General features: G+C 43.4%; 1 protein-coding gene across 6 annotated transcripts in view; it reads right to left on the bottom strand.

The window, feature by feature from the left end:
- The window catches only part of SMARCA2 (SWI/SNF related BAF chromatin remodeling complex subunit ATPase 2), a 172,865-nt gene that overhangs the window by 58,656 nt on the left and 90,219 nt on the right, over positions 1–23,990 (bottom strand). For all 6 annotated transcript variants that reach the window (XR_012332534.1, XM_019934753.3, XM_033858132.2 and 3 more), the window contains 4 exons: positions 19,729–19,892; positions 15,459–15,686; positions 11,667–11,744; positions 6,514–6,732 (listed from right to left, as the gene is read on the bottom strand). Coding sequence is in view for 5 of the 6 variants with exons in the window: in XM_019934753.3 (XP_019790312.1) it covers positions 6,514–6,732; positions 11,667–11,744; positions 15,459–15,686; positions 19,729–19,892 (689 nt within the window). In the remaining variant the exon portion in view is untranslated. The remainder of the gene's footprint in view (positions 1–6,513; positions 6,733–11,666; positions 11,745–15,458; positions 15,687–19,728; positions 19,893–23,990) is intronic.

Here is a 23,990-nt window from a genome sequence, read left to right on the forward strand (position 1 = left end):
GGACCCAACAGTACAGAGCACTGTAGAAACAGAGCTTATACCATCACCAGGGGCTTATAGAGTATACCAAAAGAAGCACCCTCACACTCATACATAAGGACCGCAGTGAGAGACACCAGCAAACAAGAACCTTTCCAAATTACAGTTCTGAGACATCAGATCGACTGTGAAACAAAAGCATATTCCAAAGTTTGTTCCCTCCATCAGGCTGGCAGTTAACTATTGTACAGAGCACATAATTTAGATTGCATTCCAATTATCTTCAAGTGCTGAAGGGCACGAATCAATCACTTGGCAATTAAATTCTGGGATGTCACTAAATGTTTAGGAAGGGAAGGATTCTGAAGTTGGCAGAAGGACCAAAGGAACAGGAAGAACAGAAAAACCAGGCATTCCGGAATTCACCCTCCCACCGTTTAGTCTTACAGACATCCCAATTTTACAGAGCTCCTGCCTCAACCATGATTACAATACTAGCAACATCACAGCCCGTGCACACCTGGCTGAAGTTAAACCAAAAACACCTGACCCCTTGGGCTCATCAGACGTCTGCCAATTTAGCTCTACTAATGCTTGCCCTCACACATAAATAAAGATGTTTTTCCAAGAAATTATCAACGTGAGCCAATTACTGGTTATGTGCAAATGCACACACACACACAGACACACACACACACAATACGTAAAAGAGCACTATTATCACCTTGGGTACCCCATGGGAAAGCTATAAAATGGTAATGGACATAAATAATTTTTTTTTTTTTTTGCGGTACACGGGCCTCTCACTGTTGCGGCCCCTCCTGCCGTGGAGCACAGGCTCCGGACGCGCAGGCTCAGCGGCCATGGCTCACGGGCCCAGCCGCTCCGCGGCATGTGGGATCTTCCCAGACCGGGGCACGAACCCGTGTCCCCTGCATCGGCAGGCGGACTCTCAACCACTGCACCACCAGGGAAGCCCGGACAGAAATACCTTTAAAACCACCATTAGTATTCTCTTCCACACTTTCTAAAGGGACCATTCCCTGTTCAGGGGAGCCACCTATTGCCTTGAGGAGGATGACGATAACGTGGTAAGCAAAGACGACGAAAAAGACAAAATGACACCACTGACTTCCAAAAGAGGATTTTCGAGTCTACCATCAGACAGCAGTCTAAATCAGGCTTCCTTGATGGAGAGGAGTTCCCTCAATTCCAAAGGCTCCTTGTAATCAGGAGCTAAGCCAGGTGGGCAGGGATCCCCAGAACTGCTCTAGAAGCCACAGTGAAGAGCACCATGGCCGGGCCACGTGTGTATGGGACGTTGCTGTAAGACAGGAAGGCAAGATAGAGAGCCTTCTGCCCTGGGAGAAAGGGAGCTGAGAGGAAGAGCGGTGAGAGATCAGCCCTGAGGATATTGCTGCCTGCAGTATTTGTAAGCCATCGAGCCAGCCCCTCCCATGCGGATGAGACCCCAGTAATAACTCTACACACTGAAGCTCAGTGGAGCTTCCTGGTTGGTGAGCACACGGATGTGCCCGGGGGGATGCCCCCCGATTCCATGAGGAGACGGCAGGGAAACTGTGTCCCCTCCCAGAGATCATCCTACGTCCCTCTTCATTTGGCTGGCCCTCCTGATTTGTATCTTTCAAAATAAAACTGTAACCACCAGTAGTGCTTTCCTGACCCTGTGATTCATTGTAGCAAATTACTGAACCTGAGGGGGCCATGAGAACCCCTGAACTCAGAGCCCGTCAGTCAGCAGTGCTGGTGGCGCAGGGACGCCCAAAGTGTGGCTGGCATCGGAAGTGAGCCCGGTCTTGTTGGGGAAACTGAGCCCTTTAACTTGTGGGGTCTAACTCTGGGTAGTTCGTGCCAGGACTGAATTGCAGTACACCTAGCTGGGGCTGACATGAATACTCACCCTTCAGGCTCCAAGCCTGGTATATTTGGGGGGGTTGGCGCAGGGAGCAAGAGGTATGAGGCTATAGAAGTATCCGGGGGCACATTTACTATGAAGGCATTAATGAAGCGTGAGCTTTAGGACTCTCACTTGACAAGCCCCTCCCGAGGCTCTGGGAGGGTCCCTCGCTGTGCATTCATACGGTCAGATACTTTGACAGAACTTGTAAACGTAAGACGTTTCTGTATTGCTTGTTTTAAAGACCTCCCTGACCCATCCAACCATCAGATTCTAGAGGCTTCAGGCCTGACAACCCCCTGGTGGTGAGGCAGCGATTTTTGCAAAAAGGGGCTGAACTCTCTTGCCTCTTCTAGCACAGTGGGTAGAAAGCAACCAAGAGTCTGAAGATTCCCAACGAGGGCACAAAAGAGCTGAGAGCACTACAGCCAGAGAGGCTGACAGTCTTCATGGGACTTCAGACCGCAGGAAAGCTGACCACTAGAGACTCGGGCCGGGACCCCAGACCTTAACAGCACATGTCATCAGAGACGCCAAAAGAATAAGGTGGGACTAGCTGCACGTCAAGACCTCCAGGGACAGAACAGACCAGTAGTCCTGCGTTGAGCCCAGCAGAGATCCACAGGACAGGATGCCTGCCCCAATGCCATGATGAAACCCTAGCTTCTCTGTCTATCCAGATGCCACCTTGGGGAGGAAGATGGGAAGGAGCTCTGAGGAGAGGAGAGAAGAAGTGCATACAGGGCATGGGTGTTGAACTGACTATTCCCAAAAGATGAAGTTCACCAAAGAAATTTAGGTTTCCTCAATGGAAACTGAGATTCCAAAACAATTTTTAAAAACTTAAACAAACAAACAAACTGAGCTGTGTTTGAAACTGTGATCCTCTTCATTTAAAATAACATGAATACAGAACAATTTTTTTAAGTCTTCCAACTAAACAGATTGTCTAAAGGACACTGTGGGAATTTTTAGCATACTATGATTATATAATAAAACCTGTTTGTGATGAAGCCACAATACAGTTTTCACAGAAAGTGGCCACAGCACCTCAATTCAACCTAAGTGTTCTGAGGCGGCCACTGCAGCCTCATCACCAAAATCTTACCCTCCTGGGCTCACAGACAGACCACATCTCCCACTCCCCCTTACAGCTAATGTGGCCACACGCCCGAGTTCTAGCCAATGGGATGCGAGCGGAAGCCACAGAGATCCAGGCGGGCCTGGTCCTTAGAACTCAACACGCACCACTCCATGCTGCGCTCCCCGCTTCCAGCTCACAGGGATAGGGATGACTAAGCTGGACAGAGACTCTTCAGCCTGGATCCCTGAACGGCCACGCGGAGAACAGTTGCCCCCGCCAACCACAAACACCCACCTTGGGCTTCTATGTGCGAAACAAAATTCAACTTTTTTGGACAGGCCCACAAATAGGGCACGTTTAGGTCCATCTGTTGCAGAAGTGAACGTTACCCGAGACTATACTCTTATACATCAATCCAGGGCTATTTCAATCTGGCAATCCATGGGCCCTGACTATTTGCACACAGAAGTCCTAACAAGATCCAGCGTGTCAACAAATCAGGAAAGCAAGTATGTCGGCAACTACCAAGAATACTAGGAAGTTGGATTTGGGCCGTGACAGAAGAACAGGCCAAGAAATTCAAGAGCCCGGGGGAAGTGCAATTAGTATTTACTTGTGAAGGCATCACAGAAGAGAAGTGGTAGCATTTGAGCTGGGCCCTGAAGGATGAGGCAAGTTCCAAAGAAAGAGGAGGGGAGGGGAGTTCATTCGAACTGCAAATGAGTCCTCGAACGTTTCATCCGGTGGGAGGTGATGCTAAAGACAGACAAAATATTGTTCTGTTCACCCCAGGGAACAGGATGAGAACCAGCGAGGAGCAGCTACCAGGAAAGAGGATATTCGTTCACAGGGAGGAAGAACTAACAGCTGGGGCTGAGCATGGAGGGGTCAAAATGCAGACGAAATGCAGAGCGTCTCCTCTACTGATGGCCAGCCTCTTGGCGGGGGCGCTGCAGAGAATGTGATCGAAGCACGGGGTGCGGAGCTGTCCCATTCAGCTGCCTCCAGCTCTGGGGTTCTATGGGTCTGCGATGCCTCTACCAAGCCATCTTGGTACAACATCGCCAGGAGAAAGGAGAGTTACTGCAGCCCTGCTACAGCATTTCTCACGCAACAGTCCGGGCCAACCTCCCTTTCAAGGCTGCGTTGCCTAGGTTCGCCCACTGTGTTCAATCATTGGCCGGTGGAGACGATCTCTGCACGTCCAGGCCCACGAGAAACCCTTGAATAAAATTTTATTACCACAAAAAGCTTAACAGGCTAGTATTAAACAGGATTTCTGCTGGTGAACAAGAAAGAAAACGACTGCAAGCATCTGTTTTGAAGGCTAAGGCCAGGAGGCATTCTGCATTAATTGCATGGCCTGGTTAACAGCAAGTTACCAGCTCACACCAAACATGGACGCACATTTCCCGGAAGATTGGATTACAAAAAGCTGTATTACAATAAAGCTGTACTGAGAACAGTTTCGTCCTTCTTGGGTGACCTGGTATCTTGCAAGGCACCTTAAGGTGAAAACTATGAACATCAATTTCATGGTGTGGTTTTGTAAAACAAACTAGTTTTCCATTTTTAGACGTGCACGTTATAGACAAAAGGATGTGAATCCAGTGAAGAAACACCACCTAGAAAAAAAAAGGAAGTCTACTAGATACACAGATACTACCCTAACATTACTGGTAAATTAGAAACTTTCCACTTTCCTCTTCTAAGGTTATCATTTCATCTTCACAAGCATTCATTGAGTTTCTACTGTGTGTTAGCATGGTGCTAATCATCAGTGATATAAACTGAATGAAGAAGAGAAAAAATGAGGTATTCTAACCGTGAAAACTTCCTAAGATTTATAACGTTATTTTTTGAAGAGCATTTGCCACTGATTATTGAAAAAATGATAAATTCAACTACCTTCTTGCCCGATAAACGAGATTATTTTGCTTGTAGTGTCTAGAGGTTATACATATATAAAGACTGACTTTAGAATGTTGGCCTAGATTGTCGTCTCATCTCCTGTAATATTCCAGGTATTCAAATTACTGCTTACGTAAAAGAGAAAGGGAAAAGAATTTTCCCAAGCTCATGAATGAATATTAAAGTAAACCTCTTCCCATTATAGAATGGATCTTAATTATACAACTACAACCTCACAACAGCGAAACAAAAGAAATCCATACAACCATGTTCTGAGGCCACTGGAATATTTGGACGCGACAGTACGACGGTCACACACAAGTTACATTTCATAGGCCATTGCTCAACCGTAAGTATGAGCAATGCTTTCTTAGTCTCTTTCTTTTCAGGATACCACAGGCTTCAATCTTTTCGAAATTTAGGTCATGCCTCTCTCATCATACAACATCCTGAATAAGTCACATCTCAAATGGTGCCAAGACCTGTCCGCCTTTGATATCCAATCTTACAATACTTCCCCCATCGCTTTTTGACCCACCTACCTACTTACAGCCCGGGTCCTAAAATCCATGTTTTACAAAGCTTGCGAACTATATTCCCTTTCAATAAGATGAACAACTCACAAAAACAGCTTCTATTTTGTTTGGTTTTCACCGAACCACCCTTATTATTTCCAGCACGCATTTACCGGCGCTGCCTGGAGCGCACATCCCTGATCGTTCTGTCTTGGTACTAAGTCTGCTCCCAATAACAGAAATTACGGCTAAACCTTCAAAGGGAAGATTCACACTGGCCTCAGCACTCACACACGTGGCTCCTGGGAGCATTTTGATATTTCTGTGCTCGAACATTAGGAGATAACATTCCTCAGTCAAAATGAGAAACTGACATTTTCCAAAGCAGAGAAAACAAAAACCAAAACCCCCAAAGTACAGAATACTGTTTCCAGTGTCAGTCACCCGAGTCCCAGGCCCTAGTCTGCGCTGGCGACGGTCAGATCAGATTGAGCTGACATCGAGCCCCCACATGCATCAGCGCTCACTGATTCTGTTATTTCTAGTCAGCCGTGTGATCCTGCGGAATCACCTAACCTCTCGGGGCCTCAACTGCTTCGTCTGTAAAACCAAGAGAGTACAAAGGCACCTTCCAGCGCTAATGTTCTTCGGGTCTAGGAAATAACGTGGGTAGAAGAGGCCGCTGTCCTGAACGCTCTCTCTGCGAGACTTGCAAAAGTGAAACTCCGATTAAAGACCATGAAATGAGGGGGGACAATTAACAAGTCCTCTAAGGCCCTCTTCCACATTTTGATTCTAACTCCGAGACAGTGAGGCATGACCAGGCGATCGGTCATAAAACATTAGTGGGTCTCATAGCTCTCATAACCCTGTGTTTCCAAAGGCCAATTCTGCCCTTGCAAAACAATTCTTCATTATCTTCCAAGGCCCTGCCGTGAAATGTAGAATGACTCCACTGCAAGAGCAGAATGACTGTATCTATGTTCAAGAGGCCCTTCCCCTTCTACGGGCAACTGGTCCCTCTCAGACAGTTCTAGCCTCAGGCCCCTGATTTCTCTGAGCCAACAACACTCCACGTAGCAAGAATTCGAGAAAGCCACACCTACCCTCAGCCACTGCTTCTCTGTGAGGGCGTCGCTGTAGTCCACGTCCCGGCGCTGGCGAGACCCCCTCCCGAAGATCTTCTCCTCCTCTTCTTCACACGTCAGCCGTTCCACCTCGGCATCATCTTTAATAATCCAGGAGGGCAGCTCATCTTCCTCCATCAGGCGGGGCTTGCGTTTTGGGTTCCGGGCATCCTCCCTCCGCCGGTCCATGTCCATGCGCTGGAGGGATGAACAGAAGTGTCACCAAAGGGAAAGGGGATTCGGTACGGTGTAGACTTGCAGCACATAAGTCTTCACAAGTCACCTCCTATGGCTGCAGGGTCCCTTCAGCTTCTCCCACGGAGCCTCTGTATCCTGGCTGACTTGTTCTAGCTCATCCCCAAGGCCCAAATCTCTTCCCTTCCCCTGTACCCATCTTTGAAATTTACTTATGCACTTAAAAAAATACTCTTTAAAAAATTCCTTTTCTTAGTCTATGTGGGTGCAAAAGCTTCCCCTTAAGTAATAGTGAGAAATTTCAAATTGGGGATGTATTTTAAAAATGATTACAGCAGGGCTTCCCTGGTGGCACAGGGATTGAGAGTCCGCCTGCTGATGCAGGGGACACAGGTTCATGCCCCGGTCCGGGAAGATCCCACATGCCGCGGAGCGGCTGGGCCCGTGAGCCATGGCCGCTGAGCCTGCGCGTCCGGAGCCTGTGCTCCGCAACGGGAGAGGCCACAACAGTGAGAGGCCCGCGTACAGCAAAAATAAATAAATAAAAAAAATAAAAATGATTACAGCATAAATTGATAGAACATTGTAAATCAACTATACCGCAATAAAAATAAAAATGAGTTAAAAAAAAATGAGCCCTGGTGATACAACTCATTGCTGCACTGGTATAGAAGTATTCTTCAAGCATATAAAGGGGAAAGTTCATTAAGAAAATTTCCTTTACCTCAATAGGGTTCATGCTTTTAATTAAAGAGCCAGGAAAAAAAAATCAGCCACCCAGCGTCACTATAAAATAGCCACCCTCGGTTGGACTCAGACATGTGGGCACATAACTGGTTTATTAATCAGTTGGCCATGAATGCATTGAATTTTTAGTGCACCCTGGGCTCTGGGAGAGGAATGTCCCTCAATTCTTTAGCTTTCAAAAAGCTTAGCTCTTATGAAAATATCATGCCACAGTGACAGACCTCAAAGGTAATCTCATCTCAACTGATATAAGTGAAATGGCTTCCTTTCAACAGCCTTCAAAATGCCTATTTCCCCACCTCCTGCTTTCTTTTTTTAAAATCCAGTGCGCTAGAAAATAAATTAAGTGCCACATACTTGCCTTTAACCTATAACTAAACAATTTGATGGTTAAAGAAAAACAAATAAAACCTCCACTGAATTGTTATATACGTTCGTTATATGTATCTATCACTGGCTAGACCATTTGTACAAGCGAACAGACCATTAACCATTAAATGATTTACCTCTTCCCTCTTTCTTCCTTCAGTTCTACCGTACTGAAACAGGGATTCAACATTAATTTTTTCTTAAGAGCTGAGAGTGGTAACAAAATGTAAATGAAATTTCTATTTAAATCCAAATTCGACCTCTAGAATCTATTTAAAGTTCAAAGTTACTTAAACTATGCTTCAACATTTTTGGAAATCATTGTATTCCCAAGATGGGGTAGGCTTGGAGCATGGTGGAGTCCTATTGGTAGATAAATGTGGCCGTTCTGTTCTGTCATATGCTATACTTAGCTGGAGAGGCTGCTCTTAATCCTGCCTTCCAATGCTCTGGATTCAGAAATGGGATCCACAAAACCTTCATAATTAGCACACAGAGGATGCCTTGTTAACAGCACAATCTAAAGAGGGGCTTCTCACGGTAATCTCCTAATAGTTACTAGATAGTTATCAAGAAAAATCATTTTTTGGTTACGGCACTACACAGAGATGATAAAATACTGCCGCTTCAACTTTTGGTTATACGAGTTTGGTTATACGAGGACATTTTACAAGTCCTCCTATACCGAGGACTTGTAAAATGACTTATGCCATGCATTAGTCCACAACTGAGAAAATAAATCTCTTCTAATACAAAAGAAAATAAATTGCACTTGCTTTTTGTTTTTTCTTTTAGGAAAGACCCCCCCCAAATATTTTTGATGCAATTTTTAATAAGCTTAAAGTTCTCAGGATTGTATCTCTTCCCAGAGATTTCCGCTTGCAGAAGACCAGTACAAACTTTGAAGTTGATATTCAACTAAGCGTAATTAATTATTCAGATACTACATGAATATGTTCGTCTTAAGACCCAATAACCTTATGCTAACAAGTACAATTACTTTTAAAAGTACTTGTTGCCTTTGGAGGGAGCAGGGCAGCTTGAAAGCTTCATGTTTGTATGTTAGCAAAATGTTTCAGATATGTATCTTGACCTGTCAAAGATCTCTTTTAGGTAGAATTCACAGGTAATCAGTATAAGAGATAACTTTCGAAGTCACATTTTTTAAAAGGAGAAAACAAGAAAAATGTTCGAAAGAAAGGTTTTATTTTAAAGAGACTATCTGCTTCATGTGTGTTATTTAACTACAGTGCCTATGATATAAAATCAAATAATACGTCTGTATTAATTTTATATAGGGAGCTAACTTTTTGTTTTTGTAACAGTGGATAAAGAGTTTAAATATTCCAACTCCAAATCTAGCTCACATTCCATTCTTGTTTCTCACTACAGTTTTTAATCTGACTGAACTGGCAAGGATTCAATTTCATTTCCTGCCCCCTGGTGGAGGTGCTAATGAATAGTGAATTGGCCAAAGGCAGCAGGCTGATGAGAAGATTTTAAAAAACCAACACAAAGCAAACCAAACCAAAGTGAACTGAAAATCTGTATTATCCAGAAATGAGAAGCCAACCTTTAAGAAACAAGCACAACATTCACAAAATCAAAACGCCTACAGAGAAGTATATTCCCTAACCAGCTTCACCTGTTCCAAGCCTGATATTCCCAAATTAAAAGAAGACGGTGCCTTGGCCAGACATCCAATTTTTTTTTTCCCTGAGGCTTTCAATTTCTACAGATACCCAGCCGGAAAGGCAGAAAAGAGAAGTACTCTTTTTCTCTTATTTCAGGACTGCTGATGGAAATCTCCATCTCTGGGCCTAATCTAATTTGTATAATGGCAGACAGCTTATCCTTTCCAAGGGCCTCGAGAGTATCTGAGGCTACAGCAGTGCTGAATTATTGCCAATCAGTGATCAGCCAGGGAAGCTGAGGGCCTCTTGCCTCGGTGTTCCCTCGTCATCTACATTTTAATAAGTTCCTCAAAAAGAGAAAAGATGTCTATTTCCTACGTGTATCTCTAATCTCCCCAAACAGAGAATAATCTATAAAGGTGGTGATTGGCAGTATGAGTTAAGAAATTTAGGTTTTATGAACACCCTATGTTGAACATACTGGTAAAGTCGTTTTTCTGTTATTTCTCTTCAAAATGGCCTTAGCTGGGTAGGATGGTTCATTTAGGAGGGGGAAAAAAGTACACATCCCAGGGTAGGACTTATTCCCATGGCTACCTAAAAGTTTCCAGAGAAAGAATTAAATGTCCTTTATCTTGAATCACTGTGTGTGAGCACAATCATTGTTCCCAAAAGTCACAAAACCACAAAAATAACGTCAGCCTCCATGCAGCTGGGGTTCCCTTCTCAGACTGCCTAGGCTAAAGAGGTGGAAAATGCAAACCCTGTGGGTCCTATCTGGCCCAGGGTCGTATTTTGTTTGGCTTGAAGTGTTAAATACTAATAAAAAACTGAATTTAGTTGCAAACATTTTGAAGTCCGGAGACTGAATATAAAAACCTCACTTTCTAGCTTCTCTTGAAAATTTGGAATTTCTGGCTACATGGGGCTTGCAGCTCTGTCCCCCCGAGAAAAAGCAACTCCCATTCACTGTTCACCACCATCCCCTCACCCCTGTCCACTTGCTTCACTCGTGCAAATCACTTATCTGAGACCTGGGGGCTTCAAATTTGGGACCTCTGATTTGGGGGTTCCTCAGCATTCAACCACCAGAGTTACAGTTCACATTTATTTACTCACTCCACGGTCAGGCTAAATGTTAGAAAGATCAAAATGACTGAAGGTATTGGGGGGGAGCCTTGCAACTTTATACATCCTGACCTCCTCACAAGGCCCGAAATTTTGCAAATGCCACCATTCGTTCAACAAATATTTATTAAGCAACTACTACGTGCCAGAAACTGTTCTGAGTGTTGTGCATACAGAGATAAATAAATAGCTATAGCAAATGCCTTAAGAACACAGTCAAATGTGACTTCTGAGGGCCTCCCTCACCAGCCAAGGGGGTTGCTCCCTTCCCTACTGACCTTGAGGCAGGCCACACACATAATCAAATTCGGGTTTCAGCAAAATGGCAGATGACTACGTATCTTGGAACGTCAAGGTTGAAACCATGGATGTTAAACGGTCAAATGTCAAGGTTCTTTTGCATCTGCTTTGTACCGGTGAAATGCAACCAGTTTTGATCTTTAAGTGAAGTCTACACCTTGATGCACATCTGGAAGGTTGCTTAAGCAGACTCTCTTCAACAATAACAAGAGGCAGGACTATGTCATTTTAGTTGCTCTCCGCCCCCCTGTTGCGCCCCCAGGAAGCATATTTGTTTTGATTGCTAAGGAGGCAGCTAGGGAATAGCTGTGAACTCTACCTAGAGGAGCAGGGCAGGTTTCCTGAAGGATGCTGGCCAGGATCAGAAATGAGCTGGAAGTGGGGGGGGGGGGGGTGTCTGAGGTAGACCACATGGCCTGTCCTGAGGACGCAGCTGCTGCGAAGCTGTAGCCAAACGCTTCCATAGAGAGATGTGGGCCTGGTATTACTGCCCATGTTCAGTTTTCACGAGAAGCCAGAAATCAGGATTCTTTTTGCGTTGGCAACGGATTCGAAATTTTTAAAAAAGACATGGCATGGGCCAAACAAAATATGTCTGCAGGCTAAAGCCATGCAATTTGCAGGCTCTGAACTGAAGGAAAGGCCCCGGCTTCACAAATGAAATTTGGCCAGGGCACACAGGCCCCAGACATCTTGTGTTTAACAGAAAAGGAGGGAGAGGAATGAGGCATTTGTTTCCATGATTTTCTGTAACGTTACCATAAAAAGATCAAATTCCTCCTCTCGTCGAGCGATCATTTGGTTCAGAGTCTCATCGTCGGGTACTTCATCTTCTTCCTGGGGTTAAGACCAGAACAGAACAATTTAACAGGCTTCCGGAGAGAGGCTGGACAATTGGGCTGAGGTACTGATAAGTAAGGTGAATCAGTCCTCCAGACCAGTGGGACCCCATTTCTCAAGCCAGAAAGAAAACAGAAGGGTCACTGGGTATAGTACTTGCCATTATTATTTTGCAAGCGATTCAAACCATCTTCCCAGAGCACAATCTGTTTAGGGAGGAAAGGTGGTGCACTCTCTAAGACATACTGGTTCTCTCGGGGCAGGGGTGTATCTTGATTCCCTTACTTTTAGAACAAGTTAGAACAAGTTATGTCTCCCCGCCTCAATGACCTCATCTGTAAACTGGGCATGACATTTCCTTCACAGAGAAGATGTAGGATTTAAATAAGGAAATCCCCATGAGAAAGGGCCTAATATTAATTCCTTTAATTCTTTACCTTATCCCCAACATAAATGCTTATTTTCAAAGCCTTACAAAGGACATGAGTATGTGAAACTTAGTGGCAAGGCACCATGCAAGACCATAAAAATCATACATATATGTGTGTGTGTGTGTGTGTGTGTGTGTGTGTGTGTGTCGAATACATAGCCTTTAAAATATGTTTAATATGTATTTCGGTGGGCACTGTTACGCTCATGTTAGAGCTGTGGACACGACAACTCAAAAGGTAGCAATAACAAAACCTCCACAAGACTCTTCTTAATGAAAATCATTGAAATGAGGTAGAGAAAGCAACTACCTAAGGCCTCACATTTTCATTTGACAGTATGTTAGACCAAGGCACCTTATGGCTCTGAAAATTCCTCAGAAACCAACAGTTCTCAAATTTTTTAGAAATGTTATGCTATGATTTTCACACTTTAAAAAAAAGATTCTAAAAGTTGGGCAGATACTACAGAACTTACCGCCCAAAATTATTTTTATCGTATGTCGAGCGAGCTTGTTAAAAATCAAATGGGGAGTTTCGATGTATCAGCAGAGGGACGAAAGGGAAACCCAGAACTTCAAACATCCAATTTCCCAAATCCTATGTTCAAAACAAGGCAACCTGTTCTAGAAAGAGGACGGGTGGCCTAGCAGCTTAAATGAGACGACTCTGCCTGCTCTCAAGATAATGTCTTGCGCACCGTGTAAGAAATGAATGCAATTCAATCAAGTGAAGACTGATGACTCAAGATAAGAATTACTTGTGAAAAACTTTCTATGCTAGTTCCTCTCTAGATGGAAGGCAATCTGTCTAAACACATTATTGCATTTCATCTGACAATGAAATAGACTAGCTGGGAGTGGGCTGAGACTTTAAGGTACAAACAATTCGGTTAATGTATCCACTGGGGAAAAGATGTCCTGCTTCTGCCCACCCTATTCCTAGGGCCACGTTATCCCCTCATCACCTATACAGTGTCGGGTTGGACTTCCCCCAAGCCCAAGATGAAAAGATGCTCTTGTAAACTGGCAAGAAGCCTGTCTACAGCGGCCTGGCCTTCACAGAGAACAAGTGGGCAATAAATCTTCCTGGGTTCCTTGTGCCCGAATGTTCCATGGTCTGTCAACCATGGTGATGCTGCCTCTGACATTCAGGACCAGAGCCCTTGACTGCAGGCTATCAGTGTCCCCAAACATTTTCATATCAGGACGCATGCCATCCAGAAAATGATAACATTTGTCTGACACACGGAGAGCCTGGAAGGGGTGTGGAGCCCCAGCCAGGCTGCTCACCGTTAGAAGCCACCGGCGCCGGATTGCACTGCAGGCCCCACCTGGTGGCCCGCAAGGTTAGCAGACATTCCGTCCTGTCCAAAATGTCCATAAGACATTCGGTTCACGCCGAAAGGTTCTTGAAATTTGGTCCCATCCAAAACATCCATGAGTATATTTGGTCCCTGACAAGTGGTTTTGGATAGGATCAAATATCGAGGACCCTTTGGTCCGGACCAAATGTCCTGCAGGGGCCCTCAGGACTGGGAGGGATCAACATCTCCCTGAGGCTTAGGAAGGTTGGAAAGCTCCAGGCAACCCTACACTCCCCCTAAACCAGGCTGGGGACTATCTTCACAAGGCCTACACAAAACAGAAAGCAAAAACATCAGGGAGACTCCTGGCTGGGTATCAGCTCTGCCCACACCTGCTTTGTGACAGTATATATCACTCACCCTAGTATTTCATTTGTTAAATTTCCATGTGTGTAAATACCAACCAAAAAAATCACCTGAAAATCTGATTCTAAATGTGTATCAACTATTTCAATTTTGAGAATCGAATCTGTATCAAATATTCAACTTCCAGAATCAGACGTGGTCAACTATTTGAGATCAAAATTTTAAAAACATGCGTGAATGTATGTGCATATGCATTTTTCATCACTTTAGTGAAATCTAATAGATAACTAATCAAACATATAAGACTGACAAGTGAAGAGGTATGACAGAAAAGCGCTCTTCAATTTGCAAAAAGATTCATTTCAGGATGACTTTAAATATCAAGGACTACTTCACATTTCCACTTATTTCAGAAAAAAAAAACTACATGAGATTTTTGAAAGAATTTGGTTTATAATTTATAGAAGATTTCAAAAACATCCTACTTAAGGCAAAATCAAACTACAGTTGACACTTGAACATCTGGGGTTAATCTATGTATATCTCACATGTAAATCGTAAATCGGCTGTCCGATTCCACAGTTCCTCCTCACCCATGGAGTCAACCAACTCTGGACCCATGTAGTGCTGTAGTACTTACTACAGAAAAGCATCCACATGAAAGTGGACCCACACAGCTCAAACTGTGTTGTTTAAGGGTCAACTGTATATCTAATGTACGCAATGAAAATAGTATTCCACATGAATAGATAAGATAAACCCATTCTTCCACTTACGAACATGGGCACACCAAACCAAATTTGTCCATCCCAAGCCAATTTTATGGTAAGGACTGGCACTGGTATTTTGTTCAGTTTTCTAGACTACATAAGAACTATGTCTTTTAATCTATTTCAAATCCATCTGGGGATGAAAATTTAGTATAGAATTACTAAGACTGGCAATCTAAAAAAATACAGCTACCCAAAGATCCCCTGAGAGAAACATAATCAATGCACTCTTTGAACAATGTTGGCAAGTAAAAAGAGATTTTTTTTTTAGCCAATAATTTTCTCAGCCGTTGGTCAGCTCTTACAGGAGCATTTGGAGTGGAGGTTAAGGTCAGTCTTTTCCAGTAAAAGTATGACTCAAAGAGCTAAAAACAGCTTTGAGGGCTTATCCTACAAACACACTGAAGTGCTGTGATCCCTGATAAAAAGGCAATAGAGACAAAGGGCTCTGAAGGATGGAGAAAGAAAAGGCAAGGAGTGACCCTTCCAGCTTTGTGTTGTCTCATCTAGCAATTTTGTTCCTGCAAGCGGCCTCTCTGCGGTTCTGCATCTGGCCTACAGAGGGCAGCACTTACAGTACAATCAAGCATGCAGGCTGCACCTCCCGGCAGAAACCAGGGAAGCATTGGATGGCCAAGCCTTCAGGTCCCTCTAGCAACTGCTTTTTAGACACTCGTTTGGATGTTTCACAGGCTTTTTGTGCTTGGGGTGTAACAAAGCAGCTAATTCATTCATTTTAATTCACCCCAGCCCAAGAAATTCTTTAAAGAACAAAGAGGTTCTTCCCAAGCCTTGCAAGACACAAGATCACTGATTTCACAGACTTGGCTTTCTGGGATACCTCATTTTCCTCTTCGTGCTCCAGTATGGCTTGCAGGAATGCCCTCCGCTCGTGGCTTGAAGACTTCTGATCAAACATGCCTGCCTGGATCACTTTCTGATCCACGTTCAGCTTGTACTTGGCGGCTGCGAGGATCTTTTCCTCCACACTGTTCACGGTGCAGAGTCTCAGCACACGGACCTCGTTCTGCTGGCCGATGCGGTGAGCGCGGTCTTGTGCCTGCAGGTCCTGTTTGAGAAAACCACGTGTTTGAGGGCCACTGTGCCTGGATTAGCCTAGCAGACAGGTCACACACCCAAGAGGGAACTATGGAAGCGTTCTTTAACCCACCTTCACTAATGCAAGATTCTGCTTACACTTTCAAAATATACAAGCTACCTTCTTCAGAAAAATTCAAGGTCATTCCTAGTTGAGGGAGACTGGGTTCAAATTAGCCAACTGAAATACACCTCAGGTTTTGAAATCCAGGTCTCAAGATGTGTTTGTGTGTGTGTGTGTGTGTGTGTGTGTGTGTGTGTGTGTAATCTGTCCCTAGGTTCACTATCAGATTTGTCCCTCACTAAAAAAAAAAATTAAATAAATAAAAATAAATTTGGTGTCAGAATTATGACTTGGATATTAACTAAAACTAACCCTAAGTTGCAAGGTTAAAGGAAGGCGTTAAAGGTGATTTTTAAGACATTGCTGAATTATACACACATACATTATACACATAAACACACACTGTTCATACAATGATTACCCATGTAGCAAATTTCCTGGGATCTAATTCCATCAAAGGCTCAATCTTTAGTTCGGGGAATGAAAAGACTGCTAGCGGAGTAGTAAAATGGACAACTTTGGGGGCATAGAAATTTAGCACTATGTATCAAAAGTGTTGAAACTGGGTATGGCCCCTGACTCAGAAATTCAATTCTTGGGAAGGTATCCTACGGGAATAATCATGGATATGCACAAAGACTTACAGTAAGGATGTACCTCTCAGCATTATATATCATTTATAATGTTTTTTTAAAAAAGCAGAATTAAATAAACATTCAACAATAACAGATTGGTTAAATAAATTACAGTTTTTTACTCTATGTATATACAACATAGTACATTAACAATTATACTCTCATTTAGAAAACTTAATGATACATCATAAAGCTATAATAACTGAAAACTACAAGTTATATATGAGTATGTACATTATGATCTTATGTGCATACATTTATCTGTACCAAGAAAAGGCAGGAAGGACAAATACCAAGAAGCTAATAATGTTTATATCTGCAGGTATTAAGATTATAGGTGTTATTAAATTTTCTTCATTTTACTTTCATGTGGTTTGGCAATTTTTTTCTGCTTTGAATGTATATTACTCTTATAATAAAAAAATAAGGTTTTAATGAAATCTTTAAATAAAAACCGTCATAAAGCTATGAAGCAGAGTTACCTAATCTTAAGGCTATGCCATAAAAACTTCTTGGTACATCACTTTTGTTCATTCTGGTCCAGGTGATGATCTCTCCAATGCTAATTAGCTGTTTCCATGCGTCCCCCATTAGACCCGTGTACATCTTTAGGGCAAAGGTCTGTCCCCTGCATCCTGCATCCCTGGCACCCTCTTTTGCACAGAGCTGATACCCTGCTACAGCTGTAAGACCATCGTCTTGACCAGATGAGTTTCTTGGTCACCTAGACAGCACAAGGAGACAACAGGCCGAAGTCTGCCCAGGAGACCTGTCTTTGCTGCAGGGACCTTTACAATTAAATGACTAATTAGGCAAAAGGTTTTCCTCAGAAGATATTTGAAGAAGTGACTATAAATATGGGAGAGGTGAACCATGAATACAGCTGGGACTCATCCAAATTAGATTATTTTCCAAAGAGGAGAAAGTGAGGTGGGTCATTAAAATCCAAAGTGGGGGGCGGGGGCGGCGTGGAAACCCTAAACGTCATTTTCTGTTGGAGCCCTGAGCTCAGTCATCTCTCTCCACACATCTTCCCCAGAACGGCTGAGCAGCAGCCACGCTGGCAAGTTCTGTGTCATCAACCTCCTGATTATTTCCTAGAAAAGGGGTCACACACTGCTTCCAGAATGGGCCCAGTGGTAAACAGTCCAGGCTATCTTGGCCAAGAGCAAACACTGAGCGACTGTTCTCACCAAGAGGCTGGTAATCGTTTTTCTTTCTTTTGCAATTTACATTTTTATACTTTTAAATGTGAGAACCATGCTTTGCTTTCAGGTGGTCCAAACTCAGGTTGCGGGCCAGACTCAGCCCTGGGTTGCAGTTTGCTGACCCCTGTCCTAGAAGATGCTGATAACCTACAAAACACTAAGGCACAGGTGGCGGCAGAACATGCCAGGTGAGGAAGTAGAGGGCATGGACCATCTACCAACAGGGCAACAAGTTCTTGAACCCCTGGGTGCTTACAGCAATTAGTTTTTTGCTTTTTTTTTGGTGGTGGTGGCAGCAGTGGTGTTTTTTTGGTATGTTTAAGATGATCTATCTAGGGACTTCCCTGGTGGTCCAGTGGTAAAGAATCTGCCTTCCAATTCAGGGGACGGAGGTTTGATCCTTGATCGGGGAAATAAGATCCCACGTGCCGCGGGGCAACTAAGCCTGCGTACCACAACTACTGAGCTCGTGCGCCTCAACGAGAGAGCCTGCGTGCAGCAAACTACAGAGCCCGCGTGCTCTGGACCCCACGTGCCACAACTAGAGGGAGAAAACCCGCACGCCACAACTAGAAAGAAGCCCGTGGGCCACAACGAAAGATCTCGCATGCCTCAACAAAGGATCCCGCAGGCCGTAACGAAGACCCGACACAGCCAAAATAAACAAACAAACAAGCAAACCCAAAAAACAAGACAAAAAAACTTTAATGTAAGATGATCTATCTATTTGAAAAATAGCAAAAATGACTATTTCTAGGCTGAAGAAGTTTACGCAAGGTAAGCCTGTGGGCCCCTAAGCCAAAAATGGGGGGGAGGCATTACGACGAAGAAAGAAGCGTTGTAATCACTGAATGGATTATTCACCAATTCTGAGGTCTCCGTGGTCTGAAAGCCCATCATACTGATTTAGGTGTGATTATAGCTGAAGACAAGAACACAGCCTGAGAAAAGGACCTCCAAAGTAACTGTGTGGTTGACCATTCTGTAATAACAACACAGCTCCAGCTTCATGGGTTAAAATGAATAAAATAAAGTGCCAACCCATGTTTCTCATAACAGTTTGGGAATGAGAGTCTTGATAATCCCGAGGGGTTTTAGTGCTAATCCTACATTCATATGTTCTATCTTTGACTTTAGCAGCGACCTCCAGTTAGCAACTTTAAGGTCTGTATCTTCAATCTGTCAACCTATGTCAAATAAACCCTATTTCATCCATGTGTGTTAATTTTGATTCAACATAATAAAGAATAATTACAGGGGCTTCCCTGGTGGCGTGGTGGTTGAGAGTCCGCCTGCCTATGCAGGGGACGTGGGTTCGTGCCCCGGTCCGGGAAGATCCCACATGCCGCGGAGCGGCTGGGCCCGTGAGCCATGGCCGCTGAGCGTGCGCGTCCGGAGCCTGTGCTCCGCAACGGGAAAGGCCGCGACAGTGAGAGGCCCGCGAACCGCAAAAAAAAAAAAAAAAAAAGAGGCTGGCATAGAGTGAGGATCCAATAAATGTTAGCTGTTTTATGTTGTTTTTATCTTGTAACATTTTTTTTTTTTTTTTTTTTCTGCGGTACGCGGGCCTCTCACTGTCGCGGCCTTTCCCGTTGCGGAGCACAGGCTCCGGACGCGCAGGCTCAGCGGCCATGGCTCACGGGCCCAGCCGCTCCGCGGCATGTGGGATCTTCCCGGACCGGGGCACGAACCCACGTCCCCTGCATAGGCAGGCGGACTCTCAACCACCACGCCACCAGGGAAGCCCTTGGAACATTTTTGATTTATCCTTAACTAAATATGCTTTGTTCAGCGGCAATCCCAGGAGATGGGGTAGGGGGGTGGGGGGATGGCTTAAAACTAGGCAGAAACTTGAGTCTTTGTCCCCCAAACTTGAACTCTTCAAAGGTACACCAAAGGCGTGTGCAAGAGATCTCAATATCTATGTTCCAAGGGAGATAAGAAAACAGCCATAATAATGTGCTGGGCTATTTTCCCTTTGAGGAAATGGTCCACTCGTTTAGAAATGTGCTCTGCCCCATAAATGTATATGAGGGAGGGAACTGCTAGTCTTTCAGTTCCTCTCCGGAAGGAAGGCCTGGGCACCCAAGTCAGAGACATGCACACCTGATGAGGATTCCAGTCGCTGTCAAAGATGACCACGGTATCAGCTGCCTGGAGATTTAAGCCCAGGCCTCCAGCTCTCGTGCTCAGCAAGAAAATGAAATACTGGGACCCAGGTTCATTGAATTTCTTCAGCAAAGCAGCACGATCTTCAGACTTGGTGGTGCCTGAGGGGATAAGAAAAATAAATTTGACAATTAACTCCTGTCTGAAAATGTCACAGAGTTAGACAAAAAGGCCTACTTCCTTGAGAAACAGACTCAGACTCCTCTTAGTATTGGTGAGGAAATCCCCTAAGGTTTTTGCACTTTTGAAAGGAACTTTGAACATCTTACAATTAAAAAAAAAATTAGAGAGATAGTTGAGAGACTTTTCTCTAAATAAGAAGGAATACTCTGTCTACTACTCATTGTTCCAAAATGTTGAAAAGAGTTTAAACATTCTGACTGGGCAACTGTGAAACTGACATATCCTATAACATTCTTATGTCAACCTAAAACTTGGTGGAAACATTTCCTGAATTTTTTTTTTTTTTTTTTTGCGGTACGTGGGCCTCTCACTGTTGTGGCCTCTCCCGCTGCGGAGCACAGGCTCCGGATGCGCAGGCTCAGCGGCCATGGCTCACGGGCCCAGCCGCTCCACAGCATGTGGGATCCTCCCGGACCGGGGCACGAACCCACATCCCCTGCATAGGCGGGCGGACCCTCAACCACCGCGCCACCAGGGAAGCCCCCTCTGAATTTATTTTTATGCTTGAAAACACCAAATAATTTAACACACACACACATGTGCCTAAAAGATTGATTATAATGGCTTAAAGCTACTTTGCCAATAGGCTTTAGAGTGAGGACTTGTTCATGCCCAAGAGAATGGAAACAAAAGTAAATCTATTTCTACTGTATTTTACCATTCAGATGGCTACTGAGCATGATCCGGCTGGTAAAAACATAAAATGTGAATGGAATATTTTTATCCTTGTTAGCAAGACTTGAAGCCAAAATAACTCAAAAAAAAAAAAAAAGGAATCTCTCAGTTGGTTTCTCATGTTGACATTCTGCTCCGCTGTGTTATAAACTATAACCATACAAAGCAGCATGTAATACACCTGGCGATGGCTCGCCCCATGGTATCTGATGAGACTCCGAAACAGTGAATAAGCAGAGAGTATGAAACCCCAGAGAATAGTACTCACTTTTAGGGCACCAAGGTACCCAGACTTGCATCCCAAATCAGCCCCTCAATCACATACAATGTATTTGTAATGTATTTACCTGGCCATTTCATGAACTGCATTGTGGAAAGGAAAAAAACCTACCATATTCCATCTGAATATATTTCACCAGAAAAGTGTAGCTGCAGAGTTCTGAAAAAGGTCTTAGGCTGTTGGGACATATATATGTATGTTACATGATAGTCCCTAACCACCTGTTGTACAAATATTATTTCTACATGGTGTTTTTTTTTTAACGATGAAAATATACTGAAAATTTATTTCAGAGCATTAAAACATCTAAGTGACTCCAGCTAATGGAATCGAGTTACTGTGGAGGTTCAAGTTCCCAAACATGGGGAGATCTGTTTTTCATATTAATAAAAACAGTAAGTACCCTCCTGAGGAGGGAAAAAGAACATTCCTGAATACAGCAAACGGGGATTAGAAACAAGGGGCTTTGGGAGTCCCCATTCAATGAAGCAATGTTCTTTAGAGCTCATTCTACTTTCCAAATCAGATTTCAAGTTTTGCAACCTGGTCAAATCCTGCAATGATGAATTGTAAGAATTTAGATTTGCGGGGAGGAACGTGAAATGTGTTTTGTTAAACGAGGTTTCAAACAAGTGGTGCCCTTTTTTCTCTTATTTTCAGAATTGGCTTTCTGAGATCACGATAAACTATCTGCTCACGATGCTAATGGAAGACACGTGCTGGTCTATCATGAACCCATTTTGCTACATCATTTGCCCAGGTGCAATGATTTTTTTAAAAAATTACTCACATAGATTACTGGTTCACATATTTACCCTCTGCCTTAAAGTGAAGGAAAAGCCAAAGAAACCAAAAAAAAAAAAAAAAGCAAACACTTCCAAAATGGGGAAAGACGGAGTTCCCAGAGATAATGGTATAGTCGTCCCTTTGTACCTAGGGGCTGTGCATCATCCAGGGATTCAATCAACAGTGGATCAAAAGTACTCCAAATTCCAAATTAAGAATTCCAGAAAGTTCCGGAAAAGCATAATTTGAATTTGCCAAGCACCAGCAACTATTTACATAGCCTTTACATTGCATTAGGTATCATAAGTAATCTAGACATGATTTAAAGTATATGGGAGGATGCGCATAGATTGATTACATGCAAATACTACACTGGTTTTTTGGCTTGTTTGTTTGTTTTTTTAATTTTTGGCCATACTGCACGGCATGTGGAATCTTAGTTCCCCGACCAGGGATCAAACCTGCGCCCCCTGCATTGGAAGGCAGAGCCTTAACTATGGGACTGCCGGGGAAGTCCCACTACACTGTTTTAGATCAGGGGCTTGAGCAGCTGCAGATTCTGGTATTTGTGGGGTTCCTGGAACCAAGCCCCCACCTTGGATACTGAGGGACGAGGAACCAACTGTGTCTATTTTCTGACATCAGGGTACAAAAACTGTGCATCTATATACTAAGAGGGTAGAAGTTCACTTTTGATCCACTGAACTGAAAAATAATCAGTTAACAATTACATGCATTAAGATATAAATAAAACGAATTAGTGGATACGCCTACTTGGGATGAAATAACACTAAATGAAAAATAAAGCACTGAAAAACAAAAGGGATATCAAAATTATCTGGTCAAAAGAGTTTTTAGGCCCTATGCTAGACACTTCAAGCAAACAGACGGACCATATTATCTGGTGTGTATTTAAATCATATATGTAGCTTGGAACTTGACACATTATAAAGCCAGGAAAAAATACGATTGAGTCACTTTTCATGCAAAGCTATGGCATTTCTTATTACAAGGTTCAGAATTTGCTGGGCTACCATTTCCATTAGTCAAAGGTTCCCCAAGCCAAGATCTCTGCTGTTCATCAGCAATCTTTGGGACATTGTTCAAGGAGAGTCAAACTACCGTGTCAGGGTTTAGCCCCAGCCAAAGAAATGCTGTTTGTAGGTGGGCACAGGATTTAAAGTGTATCAAGTCCATGTTCTTATAGGCTTTAATGTAGAACATAACCAAGCATACAATTAATAATAAGGGCAACTGTGATGAAAACTGCAGATTTTGCCAGAAGGAACACACTGCCTGGCTTTCATGATTAGTCACTTTAACTTAGTTTCAGCTGCTTTTGGAAAATGTTGTCTTCTGGGAGGTAACTTCATCACTTGCTCTCACTCAAAAATCATTTCCGGTGAAAACAAAGACTATAATGGAATCGTAGTTAAATCTATTCATGCAACCATAATCTCTGCAGAAAAAAATCTACTTTACTGTCATCAAATTTTTTTTTCCCCTGAGGTCAAAAATCTGGGACATCAAATTCAGCAATGAAAATCTGAAGTCATTTTAACAACTGGGTTAAGAGGGTGGTACAGCTGGCAGTGTGTGTACCAATTTATCCATGTGCATGTCGACTGTTTGCCATCAATTCTCTCTAACCCCAGAACAAATGGCTGCTGTTTCTTCCAGGTAGAAGCCCATGCAGCCTTCTCGATGGCATCTGTAACACTTATTGGAACTTGTTTACTTGCCTCCTCCAACCTAACGGTAAGGCCTTTGATGGTAGGATCAGTGAGCAGCACATTCTCTTGAAATGGCCTGGTCATTTTCAATCAACCAACTTACAATTTTTGAATTCAGTTCAAAATCAGTCTTCAAATGTCTCTAGGAAAGTAAGCTGCATTTTCAGAGATGGAATAAATCTTGCTGGATTTGCTAAAACTGATTCTAAACTAATTTCGAATCAGAGACATCTAAGTTAGAACATGATGTCACCATTTGCTTCATGTGTAACCTATGACAAGTTAACTCATCTCTCTAAACCTCTGTTTTCACATCTATTAAATGGGATCATATTCGTACCTGGTAAGAAGGGGATAACAGAAGCTTGTTTGTTGAGAAAATTAAATGAATAATGCTCATGAAGTGCTTAGCCTGGCATCCCACATGTAGTAGGTCTTCCATAAACATTAGCTTTTATGACTATTATGATTATCACAATAAGGACAGCAACCAACAGAATATTAAAGATACTCTCTCGGGACTTCCCTGGTGGCGCAGTGGT

The sequence above is a fragment of the Tursiops truncatus genome, chromosome 6, assembly GCF_011762595.2.
Source record: "Tursiops truncatus isolate mTurTru1 chromosome 6, mTurTru1.mat.Y, whole genome shotgun sequence".
Classification (NCBI taxonomy): domain Eukaryota; kingdom Metazoa; phylum Chordata; class Mammalia; order Artiodactyla; family Delphinidae; genus Tursiops; species Tursiops truncatus.